This window comes from Semicossyphus pulcher, unplaced genomic scaffold (genome assembly GCF_022749685.1).
Source record: "Semicossyphus pulcher isolate SPU_LCO1_2020_fin unplaced genomic scaffold, fSemPul1.0.p SCAF_40, whole genome shotgun sequence".
Lineage (NCBI taxonomy): Eukaryota > Metazoa > Chordata > Actinopteri > Labriformes > Labridae > Semicossyphus > Semicossyphus pulcher.
The window spans coordinates 353,653-372,567 of NW_027211716.1; the positions used below are offsets into that span (position 1 = coordinate 353,653).

An 18,915-nucleotide genomic window follows, 5' to 3' on the forward strand; every position below is an offset into this window, starting at 1 on the left:
TTGAGTGGCTAACAGCTAGCAGCTAACATTAACATGCAACTAGCTCTTGGTTAACATTACTGTTAATTAGCATTACCATCAGCTAGGTAGTTACACCTTCGTAATGTTAAACTATAGAACGGTTATGTTTGAAGTGGTGAAATGTTCCTCCTCCTCCTCCTCCTCCTCATGCCTCCTCCTTCTCTCATCCACTTCTCTTCAATCACTCCTCCTTCCCTCCTTCCTTTTCTTCTTTCCAATCTCCTTTCATGCGTCCTTGCCCTCTTCTCTCTTCCCTCTCTTTTCTTCCTCCCCTCACATATTTTGGCTCGTCCCTTTTTCCTTCTCTTCACTGAATCTTTTTTTCCTCCTCCTCATCGATTGTGGCTCCTCCCTTCTCTCCTCTTCTCCTTTCTTCTCCCCATCTCCTCCTTCTATTTCATTGATCCTCCCTCTCTCCTCCCCCTTCTCACTCAATATCTCATATCTCCTCCCCCCTTTCCCTTATCTATTCACTACCTCTCTCCTCCTCTCCTTCGTCATCGCCCGCTCTCTCTCTCTCCCTCTCCCTCTCTGTGTTATCAGTCGGTGCAGACAGAGTCGTGTGCGTCAGTGTGTGTCTGTGTGTGTTCGGCCAGTAGCATGGCGTCTCTCAGCCTCCTGCTGCTCAGCACCGCGCTGCTGCACGCCGCCCAGGTAAGGACGAGTGAGACAGAGAAAGAGAGAGAGACAGGTTGTGTATGTTTGTTGTATATGATGCTGTTTACCTGTCTGTCAACACGGTTACGTCACAGCATGTGTATGTGTGTGTGTTCTTGCTATGACTGGTTTCAGCTGCTGTCACCATAGAGACAGGAGACGGTTACCCACGGCAACAGGGCCGTATAGGACACAGGTTACAGAGGGTCACCTGATACCTGATGGATGCTGTGTGTGTGTTGATGTGTGTATGTGTCTTTGTGGGGACGTGTGGCGCTCTGAACGGTTTCATTTCATTTAAATGTTTAAATGATTATAAAACATTAGTCACCTGTTTGTCACGTTATTCATGTTATAAAGGCTGCGTGTGTACACTGTGTGTGTATACTGTGTGTGTATACTGTGTGTGTATACTGTGTGTGTACACTGTGTGTGTATACTGTGTGTGTATACTGTGTGTATGTATGACTCTCATGTTGGAGGTCAGACCTGTGATTTAAATCAGAATCCTTCAGTTAAAGACTTGAAAGGCTGCGTGTGCTCACAAACATGTTTAATCAGGTTTAAATCTCTCACAGAGCAGCACCAGAACACACACACACACACACACACACACACACACACACACACACACACAGGTGTTATGTCAGCAGTGTTACTGAAACCACATGAAGCTGTAATCTGTGAGTCCTGCAGGAAGTCACACAGAGAGATGCTCCTCAGAGGAGACATTACCTCCTCTTCCTCTTCCTCCTCTTCCTCTCCCTCTTCCTCTCCCTCCTCCTCCTCCTCCTCCTCTTCCTCTTCCTCCTCCTCCTCCTCCTCCTCCTCCTCCTCCTCCTCTTCCTTTTCCTCCTCCTCCTCTCCCTCCTACTCCTCCTCCTCTTCCTCTTCCTCCTCCTCCTCCTCTTCTTCTTCCTCCTAGTCTTCCTCTTCCTCTCCCTCCTCCTCCTCTTCCTCTCCCTCCTCTTCCTCCCCCTCTTCCTCTTCCTCTCCCTCCTCCTCCTCCTCCTCCTCCTCCTCCTCCTCTTCCTTTTCCTCTCCCTCCTCCTCCTCTTCTTCTTCCTCCTCGTCTTCCTCTCCCTCCTCCTCCTCTTCCTCCTCCTCCTCCTCCTCCTCCTCCTCCTCTCCCTCCTCCTCCTCTTCTTCTTCCTCCTCCTCCTCCTCTTCCTCCTCCTCCTCCTCTCCCTCCTCCTCCTCCTCCTCTTCCTCCTCCTCCTCTTCCTCCTCCTCCTCTTCCTCTCCCTCCTCCTCCTCTTCTTCTTCCTCCTCCTCCTCCTCCTCTTCCTCCTCCTCCTCCTCCTCCTCCTCCTCCTCAGATATAGACCTCCTGCTGTGTTGGTGCAGTGTGTCTACATTACTGTCATGAATCAGCTGTTTGTCTGACGAACACAGAAACTCTGCAGCAGGACATTAAAGCAGCTTCACCTCCAGCAGAGACTCTGCTGCTCAGGTGTGTTTCAGATGAGAACAGGTGTCATTGTTCTCCTGTAGAGCTCTATGATCACCATCATCATCTTCATCATCTTCATCTTCTTCATCATCTTCATCGTCTTCTTCTCCTCCATGAGTTATCGACTCAGTCCGGCTCTTCTGAAGCTGAGCTTTCTGAGCCACCGTAGCGTTTGTTTACTGCTGAGTCACTGTTCACGCACGTTAATCAGTTAGCATCATTAGCATCGGTCTGTGTGTAAACGTATACTTCTGAGGACCTCTATAGTGTCTCTCACTAATCTCTCTCCATCACACACACAAACACACACACACACGCGCATGCACACACACACAAAGGACCATATAAAATTATTGAAGGCAGGAACAGAACGACTCATTACGCTGCCATGGCAACACATCTCCCTGGACACTGACAGCATCCTCATAACACACACACACACACACACACACACACACACAGGCTTATTGGGGTGTAAATGCTTTAGCTGAAAGCCGCAGACACAGAGGAGCAGCAGAGTGAGCCGTTACGGTCCAACAAATTAAATCCGAGTGGAGCGTCCTCACTGTGTTACTATCTGTAACAGCAGACTCTAATCACTGGGTTTATGTCAATGACTGTATATAGACGACGCGTCTCCATCTGCTCCCATTGTACGTAATTGATGCCATAACAGCCCTGTGATAGGCGCTGCCATCTTGCGATGGTGACGTCATACGGAGCCAGAGTCTGCGCAGTAGAGATCTGCGGGTGGCGCTGACGTAGCCACTTCCGCTAACTCAAACACACACTTAACTTACTGAAACAACAGCAAGGATCCCGCACGCCGGCGTGTTTAACAGCAGAACAGCTTCTTGTATTGGTCTGAGGTTAAAGTTCACAGGTATGGAAACTTCAATGACTGTAGTGATTGTTTTAGTTACGTCTCCTCTCGCAGATCGTCCTCCGCTCTGCTCACCCGGAACTGATCGGCTGCAGGAGCCGAATTTGTCCACAGAGCTGTCAATCATCATTTTGACAGCATCAAATAACTAATTAAAAGTAAACTTGTGATAAAAATGAACACTGTGACATAAATCAGCAGGATAAGAACTAACTATAATGACAGAAACATGTTGGAGAAAAATGTATTTGACGTGTATTTTGATTTTATAGTTTGACTCATGTCCCATCTGTTAACATGGAGGAGGCGGGCTTTATGAGCTATACTGCAGCCAGTCAGCAGGGGGCGACAGAGAGGGTTTGGCTTCACTTTTAGGGAGCTGTCATGTCGGCCATCTTTTTATACAGTCTGTGGTTTATGTTGACACAGAATCAGACACACAGACAGCACGTCTGGAGCGTGCACGTAGGAGGCGAAGGAGGAGCTAATGGAAGTGATCACGGCTGCATTCCATTTAGCTGAGCTGCTTTCACCTGATGTAAGCTACTCTTAATGGAACTGAACCATTGTTAACAAAATCAGTTCCTCCTGTTCCAGCAATGCACCATACTCACACGGCGGCCATTTCCCTGTGGCACTGTGTCACCAGAGGCTGTGAAGCTGTCGCTCTGTTCACCGTTTAAATCAGATCAATGTTGATGATCGATCACTTTTATCGTTCAACCAACTCGTAGCTAACATCACAGTTAGCTGGGAAGTTACACTATCAAGCAGTAATGTTAGCTTGGAAATTTCACCTGAAATCTGACAGATGTCCTTCCAGATGTTTGTTGTCTCTTCAAACTGCTGATGAACCGAGAGGCAGTGATTTCTGATCAGCAGCCGATCAATAAAAAGATTCAAAGATTGTTCTTCAGTTGTTTCTGAGGTGAGAAAGAGACGCAGCATGAAAGACAGAGAACGACCGCAGATAAACGTTATACTCAGCTTCTGTCTTTAACATCCAGTCACTGAAAGCACATCAGAGTGATACATCCTCCACAGATCCTCTGACAGTCTGAGCTGTAGCTAACGGATGGATTCATTCAGTGCGGATGTTTGCATCAACACAAATCACTCAGTCAAAGGTAAAGACAGAGTTTCAGTCAGCAGCAGGTAGAAAAGACCGGAAGCTCACCTGAGCAGCTCTGACGTCAGACTGTTCGTCCGGTGGATCCGATGGCTCACGGCTAACGGCTAACAGCAGACTGAGTACAGACCGAGTTCACCTGTCTGCTGAGCTCAGGTGAGGAGATAGACGTCATCACCTGTCTGATCTCTGCGATCGTCTCTTCCCCTCTCTCACTTCAGCACACAGAACACCTGCATCCTCTGAAGGCTCCGTCCCTGGATCCTGTTGCTGGTGACACAAGGGTAGATCAGACCGTCTCATTTCAGTTCGGCTTTGACTGGAGCATCCTCCGTGGACCGCCTCCTTGGAAGGCTGCAGCCCCTGGATTGGGACACAGCTATAGCCTCTCATCAGCGTCATCACCTGTCCACAGCTTCCTGTTTGTTAGTCGTTTCCTGCCCGTGAGCTGCGTCACCGATTAATCAACCAATCAGAGAGTGCTTTCATCTATCCCTCTTTGAAACGCTTCTACAGTGAAGTGACATCAAAGTTTGACTTTGTTTTTAGGCTTTAATAATCCGTTTCATAAACATAAAGTTGAGCTGCTGCTCACTGACTGTCACATCTTCTTCAGGTGTTTGAGTCAGAGAGCTGTCGTCAGTCATCAGCTGTAGATGACTCCTCCCCTTTAATGATCAGAGTTTACTGAAGCAGCAGAAGTGATGACTCAGTGTTTATCTCACACATTCTGTCAGAGTGCAGATCACTGTGTCATTTATAATCAATCCTTAGTCATAAATACATCAAACTCTGTCAATATGTACATCATAAATAACTTTCAGACCCCGGCAACAGGGCATCCTTCTCTCTGATTGGCCATCAGAACCATGACTCAGCAGACACAGACCTCAGCAGGAGAGGAGGGAGCAAGGTGTCAGCATACACCTGGCCCTGCAGCAGCAGGGGGGTCAGATTTAGCTGCAGAATGGAGCATCTTACTTAATAAAGGATCTCTGTTCAGGACCACACACAGAGAGGACAAGATAAGACTATTCATCCACATGATGTCAGACTGCAGTGTGTGTGTGTGTGTGTGTGTGTGTGTGTGTGTGTGTGTGTGTGTGTGTGTGTGTGTGAGTGACCCTCTTCCTCTTGACGTTTGGATGTTGTACTTGTAACTTTTATTTACAGTTTAATGTGTAGTGAAATACTCTGACACTGTTTGAGATGTGGGTTAGGGTTAGGGTAAGTCAGTCTTGTGTGTCCAGTGCAAGGCTGGAATCAGGCTGTAGTTAGCCTAGCTTAGCATGCAGACTGGTTCCTCGACTGAGTAAAGGGACAACAAGACTGTTTAAGTTTGAGTAAAGTCCAGTTTAGCAACAGATCGTCATTTCTCTCAGAATCTAAACACAAAAAAGGGTCCCAGGATTGAACCTTGTGGAACACCAGTGTTTTTTTATGTGTAGTTTGTTTTTTACAAACTAAAAGCCTCATTGGAAGTGGAGCTATTAAATACTGTCACATTGAAACTCTATATTACTCTTCCTGTCCTGGTGACCTCCCTCTCCGTGTCTCTCAGGCTCTACCTGCAGGTCGCAGTGGGGGGCGTGGCCTGGATGTGTCCATGGGAGAAGCCAGACGTCAGCGCAGAGACCTCCGTAACCTGCTGCCCTATGAGGACCGGATGATGTCATATCCCCCCTCTCAGGGAGGAGGCAGAGCCAACGACCCATACTACCAATCAGATGACTGGAGAGGGCGGGGCTTGGACCAGGCCCTGCAGCGATTGCTGGAGAGGGACCAGAGACGGGCTCAGGAAGAGGGGCAGCGAGCAGGTTGGAGATCAACAACCAACACTCCAGACTTTTGTAGATCACTGAAGACTTTTTTATTCTGATGTTTTTCTGTAAAAGTTAATCGACCAATCCAACATGTCCACAGCTTACCTGGCTGCTCTGCTCCGCCTACTGAGCGAGGCAGAGGGCGCAGGATTGGTCGGCCCAGATGATGTGGAGGTGGTGGAGGAAGAGGAGGAGGAGGAGGAAGACGACCAGGGGACCCCAGGCGACTTCCAGGGACCCGCCCCCCCAGACTACGATGAGACAGGGCGGGGGCTGAACATGGGGAGGCCCCCGGCTGCCTGGTGGGGTCTCCTGGATCCCCAGTTAGCTCAGGCACTGCTGGACAGGTGAACAGGTTAATTTCTCAGAACGTCTGTCAGTAATCAAAGTTATTGATGGTAACTGATGCTGTGTGATTGACAGGATGGAGCCTCAGCTGGCTCAGACTCTGCTGGAGAGAGCAAGACAGGAGAGACTTCAGCAGGCTGGACGAGTTTCATCAGGACCGAACAGAGCAGGAGAGCAGGAGGCTCTGAGGTGCTGCATCACATCCTGACACGTCCAACCAGTCCATGTCTCCAACAATCAATCAGCTGAAGCTCTCCATCTTAAAGTGTCTGTGGTGTGAACTCTGCAGCTCCACGTTTTAGCCTCCGTTAGCTGCTAGAGTTTAAGTGTTCATGTAGGATGCCTGTGTGGCCACTGTCAGAGACCTTTTATTTCTTTCCTGACAGATTCAAACTTTTCTAAATATCTCAGGTCATGTTTTAAACATATTTCTGAACCAGATTTCTGTTCCCTCACATTCATTCATTTCAAATATGACAGATGTGTTAGCATGACAACAAAATTCTTACAATGGCTACCATACGATGCTAAGCTAACATGTTAACTCACTGCACACAGGAAGTAACAAAAAATAAACACGGCCTTTAAGGGTCTGAATGTGTAATGTAACTTCATATCAAACAGGTGCACTAATGTTACCTGTTTATGTCCTCATCCTCAGACGTCTGGTTGCTAGGTTACTGTCAAGTATTGGCCCTGACGACACCCCTGTGATGTCATCTGGTCGCCGAGCGAGGAGGGACGTGTCCTTCAGAGCAGCTGAACCCGATAGCTCTGCCCACAGAAGAAACCGCCGTTCCCTTGACGACTCAGCTCCTCTCTCACCTACCAACGACCCCCCTCTGCTCAGAGTGAAGAGACTGGAGGAGGAGGAGGAGGAGGAGGAGGAGAAGCTCCGCCCCCCTGCCGCCGGGCTGCAGAGGATGAAACGCATTGATACCATGGCAACTGCCGCCATGGAAGAACTGAATCATGGAAGTCATAGGCGCCGGAGGAGAGCCGCCCTGAACTACGACCCCCAGATACTGATGGATCAGATTCTGGAGTACATGAGGGAGTAAGAGGGGAGGAGAGGAAACAAAGTAAGGAGAGGAGCAGGAGAGGAGAGGAAACAAAGTAAGGAGAGGAGGAGGAGGGGAGAGGAAAAAAAGGGAGGAGAGAAGGAGGAGAGGAGAGGAAACAAAGCGAGGAAAGGAGGAGGAGAGGAGAGGAAACAAAGCAAGGAAAGGAGGAGGAGAGGAGAGGAAACAAGGCGAGGAAAGGAGGAGGAGAGGAGGGGAAACAAAGCGAGGAAAGGAGGAGGAGAGGAGAGGAAACAAAGTGAGGAGAGGAGGAGGAGAGAAAACAAAGAGAGGTGAAAAGGAGGAGAGGAAACAAGGAGAAGAGATGTAGAAGGAGGAACAGTAGATAGAGGGATGAGGAGGAGGTGTATTTTGTGGTCGTCTTTCAGAATTTTTTATTTTCTGTTTTTTGTTTGGTTTTTGCTGCTTTTGTGAAACTGTGTCTGTTTGTTGTTTTAATGAGAAGCAAAGATGAAGTGATGAAGTGATGAAGTGATGGAGGGGTGAAGTGATGGAGGGGTGAAATGAAATGAGATATTTCTTTCATATTTACTCGAAAGTTTCCTGGAAGGGACGACATAATCTGGGCCCAATCACGTTTTCAAGAGAATCAACAGGCTAATTAGAAGAGAAAACATTAAATCATTAATATTCAGTTAATTTAAATATCATGTTAAACATATAAATTTACATTAAAAATCTGAATCGTTCTGTAATAAATTCTGGATTTAAGTATTTTGGAGTGTAATAGTTGTGTCCTCTGCACAGAGACACTCGGTGAACTGATTTTAGATTATAACAGAAGTGGTCCAAGCACTGACCCCTGGGGGACGCCTCTCTCTATGTAAACTTGCATGAGAGTTTAAATGGAGCTCGTTTTTCCTTCACATCAATCAGCTCAACAAAACTTTTTAAACCTTTAAACCAAATTATGTTTTTTTCAGGAAACTTTCGCAGACATTTTTACACATATTTCCAGAATTTCTCCACAGAGCAGCTTTAAACACTACAGTACCCACAATCCTTAGCAGTCAGTGAAACTTCACCCGGCCAACAGCTGCCTAGCAACAGAGACTGAAGCTCTCTGATTGGTTGTTCCTGGATGGTGTCTGGAACACCTTCACACTGATGCATTGTCCCTCCAACAGTGTGAATCTGTTTCTGGAAAACACAGAAAGATGGAGAGCAGTGATTGTAACCATGGTGACGGCTCATCAGCTCTGTGACTGGTTAGTTTTTGTTGTGTTCATGTATTTCAGCTTTTCTGCAGCAGCTCCGTCAGTGAAATCACTCGTCTGTCTGTGAAAACACTCTGAATAAAGTCAATATCCACCAGAAACCTCACCATGTTTCCCTGTGCCTCTGCTTCATGAACATACGTGTGTATGAATAACATTAATTTAGATATTATATAAAATCAATTACACAGCCGTACTTGTTTTCCTGTTTTTTTCCAGATGTAGTTGTTAATTTTATTTACCAGCAGGGATGAAGTTTAAAGGATCACATGTCTTTATCTTAGCACAAAGTCTGGGTGCAAGGGGAAACTGTGAGCTTAGCGGCTGTGGCTCAGTGGTAGAGTCGGTCGTCTTTCAATCGTAAGGTCGGAGGTTCAATCCCCAGCTCCCTCAGGCTACATGTCGAAGTGTCCTTGGGCAACACACTGAACCCCAAATTGCTCCCGGTGGCATAGCCAACGGGTATGAATGTGTTATCTGATTGACAGTTGGGCACTTCACGTAGCAGCCTCTGCCATCAGTGCATAAATGTGTGTGTGAATGTGACATGTAGTGTAAAAGCAGCTTTGAGTGGTCGCAAAGACTAGAATAGCGCTATATAAGTACAGTCCATTTACCATTTAGCACAAAGTCTGGGTGCAAGGGGAAACTGTTAGCTTAGCACAAAGACTGGATATAAGGGGAACCTGTTAGCTTAGCACAAAGACTGGCTGTAAAGGGAAACTGTTTGTGTAGCTTAGCACAAAGACTGGGTGCAAGAGGAAACTGTTAGCTTAGCACAAAGACTGGATGTAAGGGGAAATTGTTAGCGTAGGATAGCACGAAGACTGGGTGCAAGGGGAAACTGTTAGCTTAGCACAAAGACTGGGTGCAAGGGGAAACTGTTAGCTTAGCACAAAGCCTGGGTGCAAGGAGAAACTGTTAGCTTAGCACGAAGACTGGGTGCAAGGGGAAACTGTTAGCTTAGCACAAAGACTGGGTGCAAGGGGAAACTGTTAGCTTAGCACAAAGCCTGGGTGCAAGGAGAAACTGTTAGCTTAACACAAAGCCTGGGTGCAAGGGGAAACTGTTAGCGAAGCGAAGCACAAAAACTGGATGTAGGGGGAAGCTGTTAGCGTAGCAGTGGTGTAGTGTAGCATAGCACAAAGACAGAACAGTCAAAATAACAAGTCAAACTAAATAACTGATGCTAACTCTAAGCTAACTGGACCTAGCCGACAGCAGGACTTCTTGCTCAGTCTCAGTGTTTCTTTCGTCCTTCAGAGATTCAGAGAAAAACATCTGTAATTTATTTTCACGTCTTTGACTGTGAACAAAAACAGGAGCACAATTAAATCCTCTTCATGTCACTGTACAGTCTGTTTATACCAGAGACACTGACGTGCATGATACATTCTGTCATACAAACAACACATGATAACAATCTGCATAAACATTATTATAGAAAAAAACTACAAAATTATAAAATAGTTTTCTTTTCTCGTCCACTGCACAAAAACATTTCCACAGTTACATCATTTTATGCATTGATTGAACGTTTGTTTGATTTGAATCGTTCATATCTTCACATCACATTTCTCACACAATAACAGCTTTTTAAATAGTGTTTGTTGTTTTTCAATCATACCTGTAAAACTTAAGAACTATATAACTAACTTGGAGATACATGGTTGTCACATGACTCTAAGTTTCAGATTTAAATTCAGAAACATGTAAACATCCAGACTCTGAGATGCTGCACGGTGATACATGTCATCACAGTTACACGTGCTCTATGAATATAACATGAATACAGGTGAACTGAATCTAAGAGGCACATCACTCAGTTCAAGGCAACGTCAGCTAATAAACAACAAACAGCCTGGAAGACTCAACTCAACAGTCTACTGCACTGTTGGCTTCAAAGGTCAAAGGTCATGCTGACTCTTGAGGTGTTTTGTTAAATCATGATGTTTTGTGACTCGAGAGTCTCATGTTATAATGACAGACATTAGTTTGACTGTTAGCCTAGCTTAGCACAGAGACAGGAAGCTTGCAGGATATCAAGTTAATCACCCATCACTCATATAATTGCATTAGTCAACTGTAGAAGAGCTAAGCTAACTGGACCTAAAGGTAACTCAATGCTTACTTGGTTCAGACACTATATAAGCTATAGTTATTAGCTAAGCAAACCCAGAAGTGATCTGGACCAGAGGCTAACACTCAAAAGCTAACTCTAAGTTAACCGAACCTATAAACTAAAACTTAACTGGACCCAAAGCTAACTGTAATTTAACTATACCTACAAATTAAGTAATTAAGTTACTAAGTAACCTAAGTAAATTGGACCATAAGCTTAGCCTAAGCTAACTGGACCTAAAAGCTAAATTTAAGGTTACTGCTAACTCAAAGCTAACTGGATCCAGATGTTAACTAGACTAAAACCTAACTCTTAGCAAACTGGGCCTGAAGCTAACTTTATGCTAGTTTCACCCAAGTATCTGGATCTTAAACTAAGGTGAACGCAGAAATTAACCGTGCCAGAGGCTAACTTGATCCTAACTTCCCTCAGAAGATAACTCGAAGCTTTTTACACATGGAGATTAAGTGAGGTCTATATAATCTGTTTACCTGGAGCTAACTTTAAGCTAACTAGACCTAGAAGCTAAACTTGAGCTACCTGGACCTGAGGCTATCTCTAAGCTAACTGGACCTAGCCAACACAATAAAACCTGTCAATCAGATTTGGAGCTTTTGGCGTCTCAGTGCTAAGCTAAGCTAAAGCTAAGCTCAGACGACTGCTTTAAGGTCTCATGTCGACATATTTTACAGCATAAATAGATGATTTCATTTTCTTCCTTTTGTGTTTTTTCTACCGAGCCACCATGTTGGAACAGCAACCCTCAGCAGCCCTTCTTTATCCTTCTCTCCCCAATGTTATGTGATGATAAAAGGAAAGGACAGAAGAGAGAAGAAGAAATGTTAGATTCTTCTTCTGGCTCATTTTGAAATTTGTCTCCTCTGAAGAACGAAGAAGGATGGAGAGATCAGGAGAAGTGAAGATCAATCCAACCTAAAAAGGAGAAAGAAAAGGAGGAATAGAAACAAGAAGACAGGAAGTGTGTTTGAAAAGAGAGAGTAGATAGATAGATAGATAGATAGATACTTTATTGATCCCAGAAGAAGAAGAACAGACTCACCTGGTGACTCTACGCTGACATCAGCAGACCTGTCGTCACTGAAAACACAAACAGAGTGACATCATTAAACTAGTTTATTTATTCTGCTGCTAATTCTAAGCTAAGTGCTCCCAGAAGCTAACTTTTTGCTAACAGGACCCAGATGCTAACTGGAGCTTAAGCTAATTGTAATCTATAAACTCAGAAATTCACTGGAAGCTAACTCTGAATTAACTAGAACTAGATGCTAGCTTATATCTACGCTAACTGTTTCTGAAGCTAAATCTAAACTAACTGGATCCAGATGTTCAATGGATTTTAAGGTAATTCTAAGCTAATTATCGAGGCTAGTGACCTAGGCTAGTTCTAAACCAAGTGGACCCAAAGCTAACTGTGCTCTAGCTTTACTCAGAAGCTAACTCTTTGCTAACTGGACCCCCTCATATTCCCCGGTCTCTTCCTCACCGTCCTTGGTGTCTGGCGGCAGCAGTGCATCCTGTCTGTTGGCGAGAACAAAGGCCAACGTGGCCAAGATGGCAGCGTCCAGAACACCCAGGATGGCCAGGATGTAGGCCCAGTGGACCGAACAGTTACCTGGAGAGAAGCTGCCCACCTGGACACAAAAACAACATCGACAGCATTGATGCAGGTCACTGGGTACCCTGTTCACACACCTGTGGTCTTAAATGATATTTATGTTATTGTGGGCGGGGCCACCTCACATTTAAAATCATGCAAACAGAGCTGCTGATCGCTCTTAACTGATCCAGTCTGTTTAAAACAGGTTCAAATAAACGAGTCAGACTACAGAGACCTGATCCTCACCGAGTCTCCACACAGAGCTCTCATCTCCGGACTCTCCCAAGAGTCTGGAAACAGCAGACAGGCCAACGCCAGACAGAAACCTGAGGAGACAGGCAGACAGACAGGCAGACAGACAGGCAGACAGACAGACAGACAGACAGACAGGCAGACAGGCGGCCATCTTTGTAAATATCTTGTAGATGTTTCAAAGGTCGTGTTAGTAAACTACTGAATCTGGCGAGCTAATCGCTAACATGCTAGGGCTAGTCCGTCACAACATCTCGCCAAGCTTCTGTCAGTTTTCTCTTTACCGGACCAGCTCGCCAGTTAGCTTAGCTCAGTCTGCAGCCGGACAGAGTCTGTATCAGTGCATCCTCTGTGTGTAAGCATGTCTCAGACGAGTTACTGACCTGCAGTGAGCTGCAACCACGCACAGATCTTATAGACGGTGGCAGCGCTGCAGAACCTGAAGAGACAGAGACAGAGGACGCTGGTCCACACCGCCCACAGGGACACGCCCACCAACACCGCCACCGACTGGAAGGACGGCAGAGGAGACAGACTGGACAGACCGCCACGACAGTCCGGGACCGGCCAGTCCGACTCCACGCACACCTGAAGTAAACAAAAGCAGCTTGTTTGTTGTGGCGTTGATGAGGACTAAGGTGTGTCTGATAAATGTCTCAGGTAACAAGTCGCTTCCTTAAATTTCTTCCAAAATAAGTTTGATCCTGGATCAGGAAGGACGGCATGCATTTTTTTCATGACACCACAAAAATGTTAGCTTATGCTGTGCTAAGTCCTGGTCCTGGAAGTAACACAGGGAAACTTTAGGTAGTAATGTAGCCGGACATGCTAACGTTAGCAGCTCACATAATCACAACTCATCTTCTGTGACTAGTTACTGCTGTAGTCCCTGATTGGGGGCGTGGTTTCATGTTTCTCACCTCAAACAGTCCCAGAGTGCCGCTGGGGGGGACAGGCCCCGCCCCCTGGTGGCGGGTGTCTGCGGTGCCGATCCAGGAAGGCTGCACCAGGTCGACCACCTGGATGATGGCAAAGCAGAGCGTGCAGACGGCCCAGAGGACACCGACCGCCCGGGCGCTCCGCACAAACTCGGTCTGATAGAGGCGAGAGAGGTCGGTGAGGGCGGGCGACACCGACATGACTGAAAGAGGGAGAGACACAGACAGAGAGAGAGAGCGAGAGGGAGAGAGAGATAGACAGACAGAGAGAAAGAGAGAGAGAGGGAGAGAGAGAGAAAACCACATTTTCTCCGTCATGCAGGGAAACTTACACATATGTAATTAATGTCTGAAGCAGGTCGCTACACCCCCCCCTCCCCCCCCAGTTTTCTAAACGTGATGTTTAACAGTGTCTTATGTCTTATTGTTATACGTCTTATTGTTATATGTCTTATGTCTTATTGTTATATGTCTTATTGTTATACGTCTTATTGTTATATGTCTTATGTCTTATTGTTATATGTCTTATTGTTATACGTCTTATTGTTATACGTCTTATGTCTTATTGTTATATGTCTTATTGTTATACGTCTTATTGTTATATGTCTTATGTCTTATTGTTATATGTCTTATTGTTATACGTCTTATTGTTATATGTCTTATTGTTATACGTCTTATGTCTTATTGTTATATGTCTTATTGTTATACGTCTTATTGTTATACGTCTTATGTCTTATTGTTATATGTCTTATTGTTATACGTCTTATGTCTTATTGTTATATGTCTTATTGTTATACGTCTTAATGTTATACGTCTTATGTCTTATTGTTATATGTCTTATTGTTATACGTCTTATTGTTATACGTCTTATGTCTTATTGTTATATGTCTTATTGTTATACGTCTTATTGTTATATGTCTTATGTCTTATTGTTATACGTCTTATTGTTATACGTCTTATGTCTTATTGTTATACGTCTTATTGTTATATGTCTTATTGTTATACGTCTTATTGTTAAATGTCTTATTGTTATACGTCTTATGTCTTATTGTTATACGTCTTATGTCTTATTGTTATACGTCTTATTGTTATACGTCTTATTGTTATACGTCTTATTGTTACATGTCTTATTGTTATACGTCTTATTGTTATATGTCTTATGTCTTATTGTTATGTCTTATGTCTTATTGTTATACGTCTTATTGTTATATGTCTTATTGTTATACGTCTTATTGTTATATGTCTTATGTCTTATTGTTATATGTCTTATTGTTATACGTCTTATTGTTATTGTTATACGTCTTATGTCTTATTGTTATATGTCTTATGTCTTATTGTTATATGTCTTATTGTTATACGTCTTATGTCTTATTGTTATACGTCTTATTGTTATATGTCTTATGTCTTATTGTTAAATGTCTTATTGTTATACGTCTTATGTCTTATTGTTATATGTCTTATTGTTATACGTCTTATTGTTATACGTCTTATTGTTATTGTTATACGTCTTATGTCTTATTGTTATATGTCTTATGTCTTATTGTTATATGTCTTATGTCTTATTGTTAAATGTCTTATTGTTATACGTCTTATGTCTTATTGTTATACGTCTTATTGTTATACGTCTTATGTCTTATTGTTATGTCTTATGTCTTATTGTTATACGTCTTATTGTTATATGTCTTATTGTTATACGTCTTATTGTTATATGTCTTATGTCTTATTGTTATATGTCTTATTGTTATACGTCTTATTGTTATTGTTATACGTCTTATGTCTTATTGTTATATGTCTTATGTCTTATTGTTATATGTCTTATTGTTATACGTCTTATGTCTTATTGTTATACGTCTTATTGTTATATGTCTTATGTCTTATTGTTAAATGTCTTATTGTTATACGTCTTATGTCTTATTGTTATATGTCTTATTGTTATACGTCTTATTGTTATACGTCTTATTGTTATTGTTATACGTCTTATGTCTTATTGTTATATGTCTTATGTCTTATTGTTATATGTCTTATGTCTTATTGTTAAATGTCTTATTGTTATACGTCTTATGTCTTATTGTTATACGTCTTATGTCTTATTGTTATATGTCTTATTGTTAAATGTCTTATTGTTATACGTCTTATGTCTTATTGTTATATGTCTTATGGTTATATGTCTTATTGTTATATGTCTTATGTCTTATTGTTAAATGTCTTATTGTTATACGTCTTATGTCTTATTGTTATACGTCTTATTGTTATATGTCTTATGTCTTATTGTTATATGTCTTATGTCTTATTGTTAAATGTCTTATTGTTATACGTCTTATGTCTTATTGTTATACGTCTTATTGTTATATGTCTTATGTCTTATTGTTATACGTCTTATGTCTTATTGTTATATGTCTTATGTCTTATTGTTATACGTCTTATTGTTATACGTCTTATTGTTATATGTCTTATTGTTATACGTCTTATGTCTTATTGTTATACGTCTTATTGTTATACGTCTTATGTCTTATTGTTATATGTCTTATTGTTATACGTCTTATTGTTATACGTCTTATGTCTTATTGTTATACGTCTTATTGTTATACGTCTTATTGTTATACGTCTTATGTCTTATTGTTATACGTCTTATGTCTTATTGTTATATGTCTTATTGTTATACGTCTTATTGTTATATGTCTTATGTCTTATTGTTATACGTCTTATGTCTTATTGTTATACGTCTTATGTCTTATTGTTATATGTCTTATTGTTATATGTCTTATGTCTTATTGTTATATGTCTTATTGTTATATGTCTTATGTCTTATTGTTATATGTCTTATTGTTATACGTCTTATTGTTATATGTCTTATGTCTTATTGTTATATGTCTTATTGTTATATGTCTTATGTCTTATTGTTATATGTCTTATTGTTATACGTCTTATTGTTATACGTCTTATGTCTTATTGTTATATGTCTTATTGTTATATGTCTTATGTCTTATTGTTATATGTCTTATTGTTATACGTCTTATTGTTATATGTCTTATGTCTTATTGTTATATGTCTTATGTCTTATTGTTATACGTCTTATTGTTATACGTCTTATTGTTATATGTCTTATTGTTATACGTCTTATGTCTTATTGTTATACGTCTTATTGTTATACGTCTTATTGTTATACGTCTTATGTCTTATTGTTAAATATCTTATTGTTATACGTCTTATTGTTATATGTCTTATGTCTTATTGTTATACGTCTTATTGTTATACGTCTTATTGTTATATGTCTTATTGTTGTACGTCTTATTGTTATATGTCTTATTGTTATACGTCTTATTGTTATACGTCTTATGTCTTATTGTTATATGTCTTATGTCTTATTGTTATACGTCTTATTGTTATATGTCTTATGTCTTATTGTTATATGTCTTATGTCTTATTGTTATACGTCATGTCTTATTGTTATATGTCTTATTGTTATATGTCTTATGTCTTATTGTTATATGTCTTATGTCTTATTGTTATACGTCTTATGTCTTATTGTTATACGTCTTATTGTTATATGTCTTATGTCTTATTGTTAAATGTCTTATGTCTCATCTTATCGTCTTATTGTCGGGCACGTCACAGCTGCACCGTAGTGTGTTTTTCTGTTAAAATAAAACTTTCAAACAGTCAATAAACACATTTTGATTGGACGTAAGAAGCAGCATAGACACTGCTGGAAGAGGCAAAATCACCTTTATCCAATGAAAGGCTAAACACACCTCTCTCACCTCCCTGACCCTGGACGAGTGAGCCATGTGCACAGATGGAACAAACATATCAGAGCTGAGGCAGAAACAACTGAACACTGACTGACTGCACTGATAACATGTCAGATCTGTGATGTCTTTGTGGAACAATGTGCTTCAGTAGAATAAGAACAGTTCCCGTGTTATCACCATGAGGTGTGATTATGGAAGGCGGCAGTGTGACAACATTGGGGGGTATTAGAGCATGCTGGTGGGGCAAGTGCCTATTTTTTTGCTTGAGCCCCTGTTCCCAAAAATGTCTGTGCACAGCCCTGCACACACACACACACACACACACACACACACACACACACACACTCTACAGACAGAATCAAGACGTTATTACTGTTTATGTTCAGTGTTTGTCCACAGCATCACTCAGAGCCAATCAGCATCACAGACACTAACATTAACATAAACAGTCTGTACCGACGGTTACATCGTCTGTTATTTACCCACACATACGCGCGCGCGCGCACACACACACCGTCTGTCTGATTAATATCTGAAACGTCAAAAATCGACTCGTCCATCTGAGAGAAGAAAACCGTAAACAAACCTGCAGCTGGAGGAGATCCACCTGTCTGTCTTTCTGCCTGTCTGTCTGTTAGCCTGCAGGATGAGAGGATGCAGGCGGAGGGGAGGAGGATGGAGAGAAAGAGGAGGAGGAGGGGGCAGCGCTACATCCCCGGATGTTGATCTTTCCCACCAACAACAGTCCAATCATTTATCATTTAACCTCAACCGCACCGTCCTGCTCCGATAATTAATCTCTGCATTGAGTGACGTCACAGCACTAAATACAGTTGAGATGTTTCAGGTGAAGGAGCTGCGTCACAGCGCCGCCTGCAGGAAGCGTCCGTGCTGGTGACGTCAGAACAGGCGCAGACTACAGGTTAGTAAACATGAATAGAAACTGTGATGTGTTACAGACAGGCCTACTCTGTATCTGTGACTGATTAGAACGAGCTCCAGCTTTGACATGAAAGAGATAAACACATGAACGCATCAACACAACACAACAATGTCATTCATAAAAACAACTGAAGCCGAACGAGTCCTTCAGGAACATCCGGATGACACTTCTGCACCCGAGTATTTAATGGAGCCTACATGAGGAAGATCAGGAGCTGAGTACTGGTGACATCACTGCACTGAGACACAAGTTAGAGAAAAGTTGTGAACGTTTCAGGGAAGGATTCCCGTCCTTCACCCGAACACTTTACCTGAGTGGTGATGTCACTCACTTCCTGCAGGAAACAGAAACTTCAGACACTAAATTTAAGACAATAAAAGCTTTTAAAGGCTCCTTTTTCATCCTCTCACAGGCGGAGAACTTCGGCTCAACTCCAGCATTAAAGGTCAGTGATGAGGAGCGAACCCTTCACTGCTGCAGACATGCTGTGTGTCTGACAGCTGCACGCTGCTTTTACTTCAGTGCAACACCCAGTAACACCGTAAACAGCTTACGGTGGTTTACTACACTACCCAGAATGCATTTCAACACAAGCTGAGGGCGAAAAAAAAAACCTGGATTCTGCAGTTTGCACATCAAACAACAGGTGAACACAGGAAACAAACAGGAAGTTCTTT

At 42.6% G+C, this 18,915-nt stretch overlaps 2 protein-coding genes across 2 annotated transcripts; one reads left to right on the top strand and one right to left on the bottom strand.

Moving 5' to 3' along the window:
- The first annotated feature begins 561 nt into the window (after positions 1 to 561).
- On the top strand, positions 562 to 8,719 carry pcsk1nl (proprotein convertase subtilisin/kexin type 1 inhibitor, like). Its single transcript, XM_069680726.1, has 5 exons — positions 562 to 675; positions 5,705 to 5,960; positions 6,067 to 6,313; positions 6,390 to 6,503; positions 6,976 to 8,719. Exons 1-5 carry the CDS (start codon positions 622 to 624, stop codon positions 7,373 to 7,375), a joined length of 1,071 nt encoding a protein of 356 aa, XP_069536827.1. The 5' UTR covers positions 562 to 621; the 3' UTR covers positions 7,376 to 8,719.
- A 912-nt stretch (positions 8,720 to 9,631) lies between these two features.
- lhfpl4b (LHFPL tetraspan subfamily member 4b) lies at positions 9,632 to 18,071 on the bottom strand. The gene is made up of 7 exons (XM_069680710.1): positions 17,882 to 18,071; positions 13,526 to 13,746; positions 12,989 to 13,193; positions 12,600 to 12,679; positions 12,240 to 12,387; positions 11,796 to 11,833; positions 9,632 to 11,668 (listed from the first exon to the last, which is right to left on the bottom strand). Exons 2-6 carry the CDS (start codon positions 13,742 to 13,744, stop codon positions 11,805 to 11,807), a joined length of 681 nt encoding a protein of 226 aa, XP_069536811.1. The 5' UTR covers positions 13,745 to 13,746; positions 17,882 to 18,071; the 3' UTR covers positions 9,632 to 11,668; positions 11,796 to 11,804.
- Between the last annotated feature and the right edge of the window lie 844 nt (positions 18,072 to 18,915).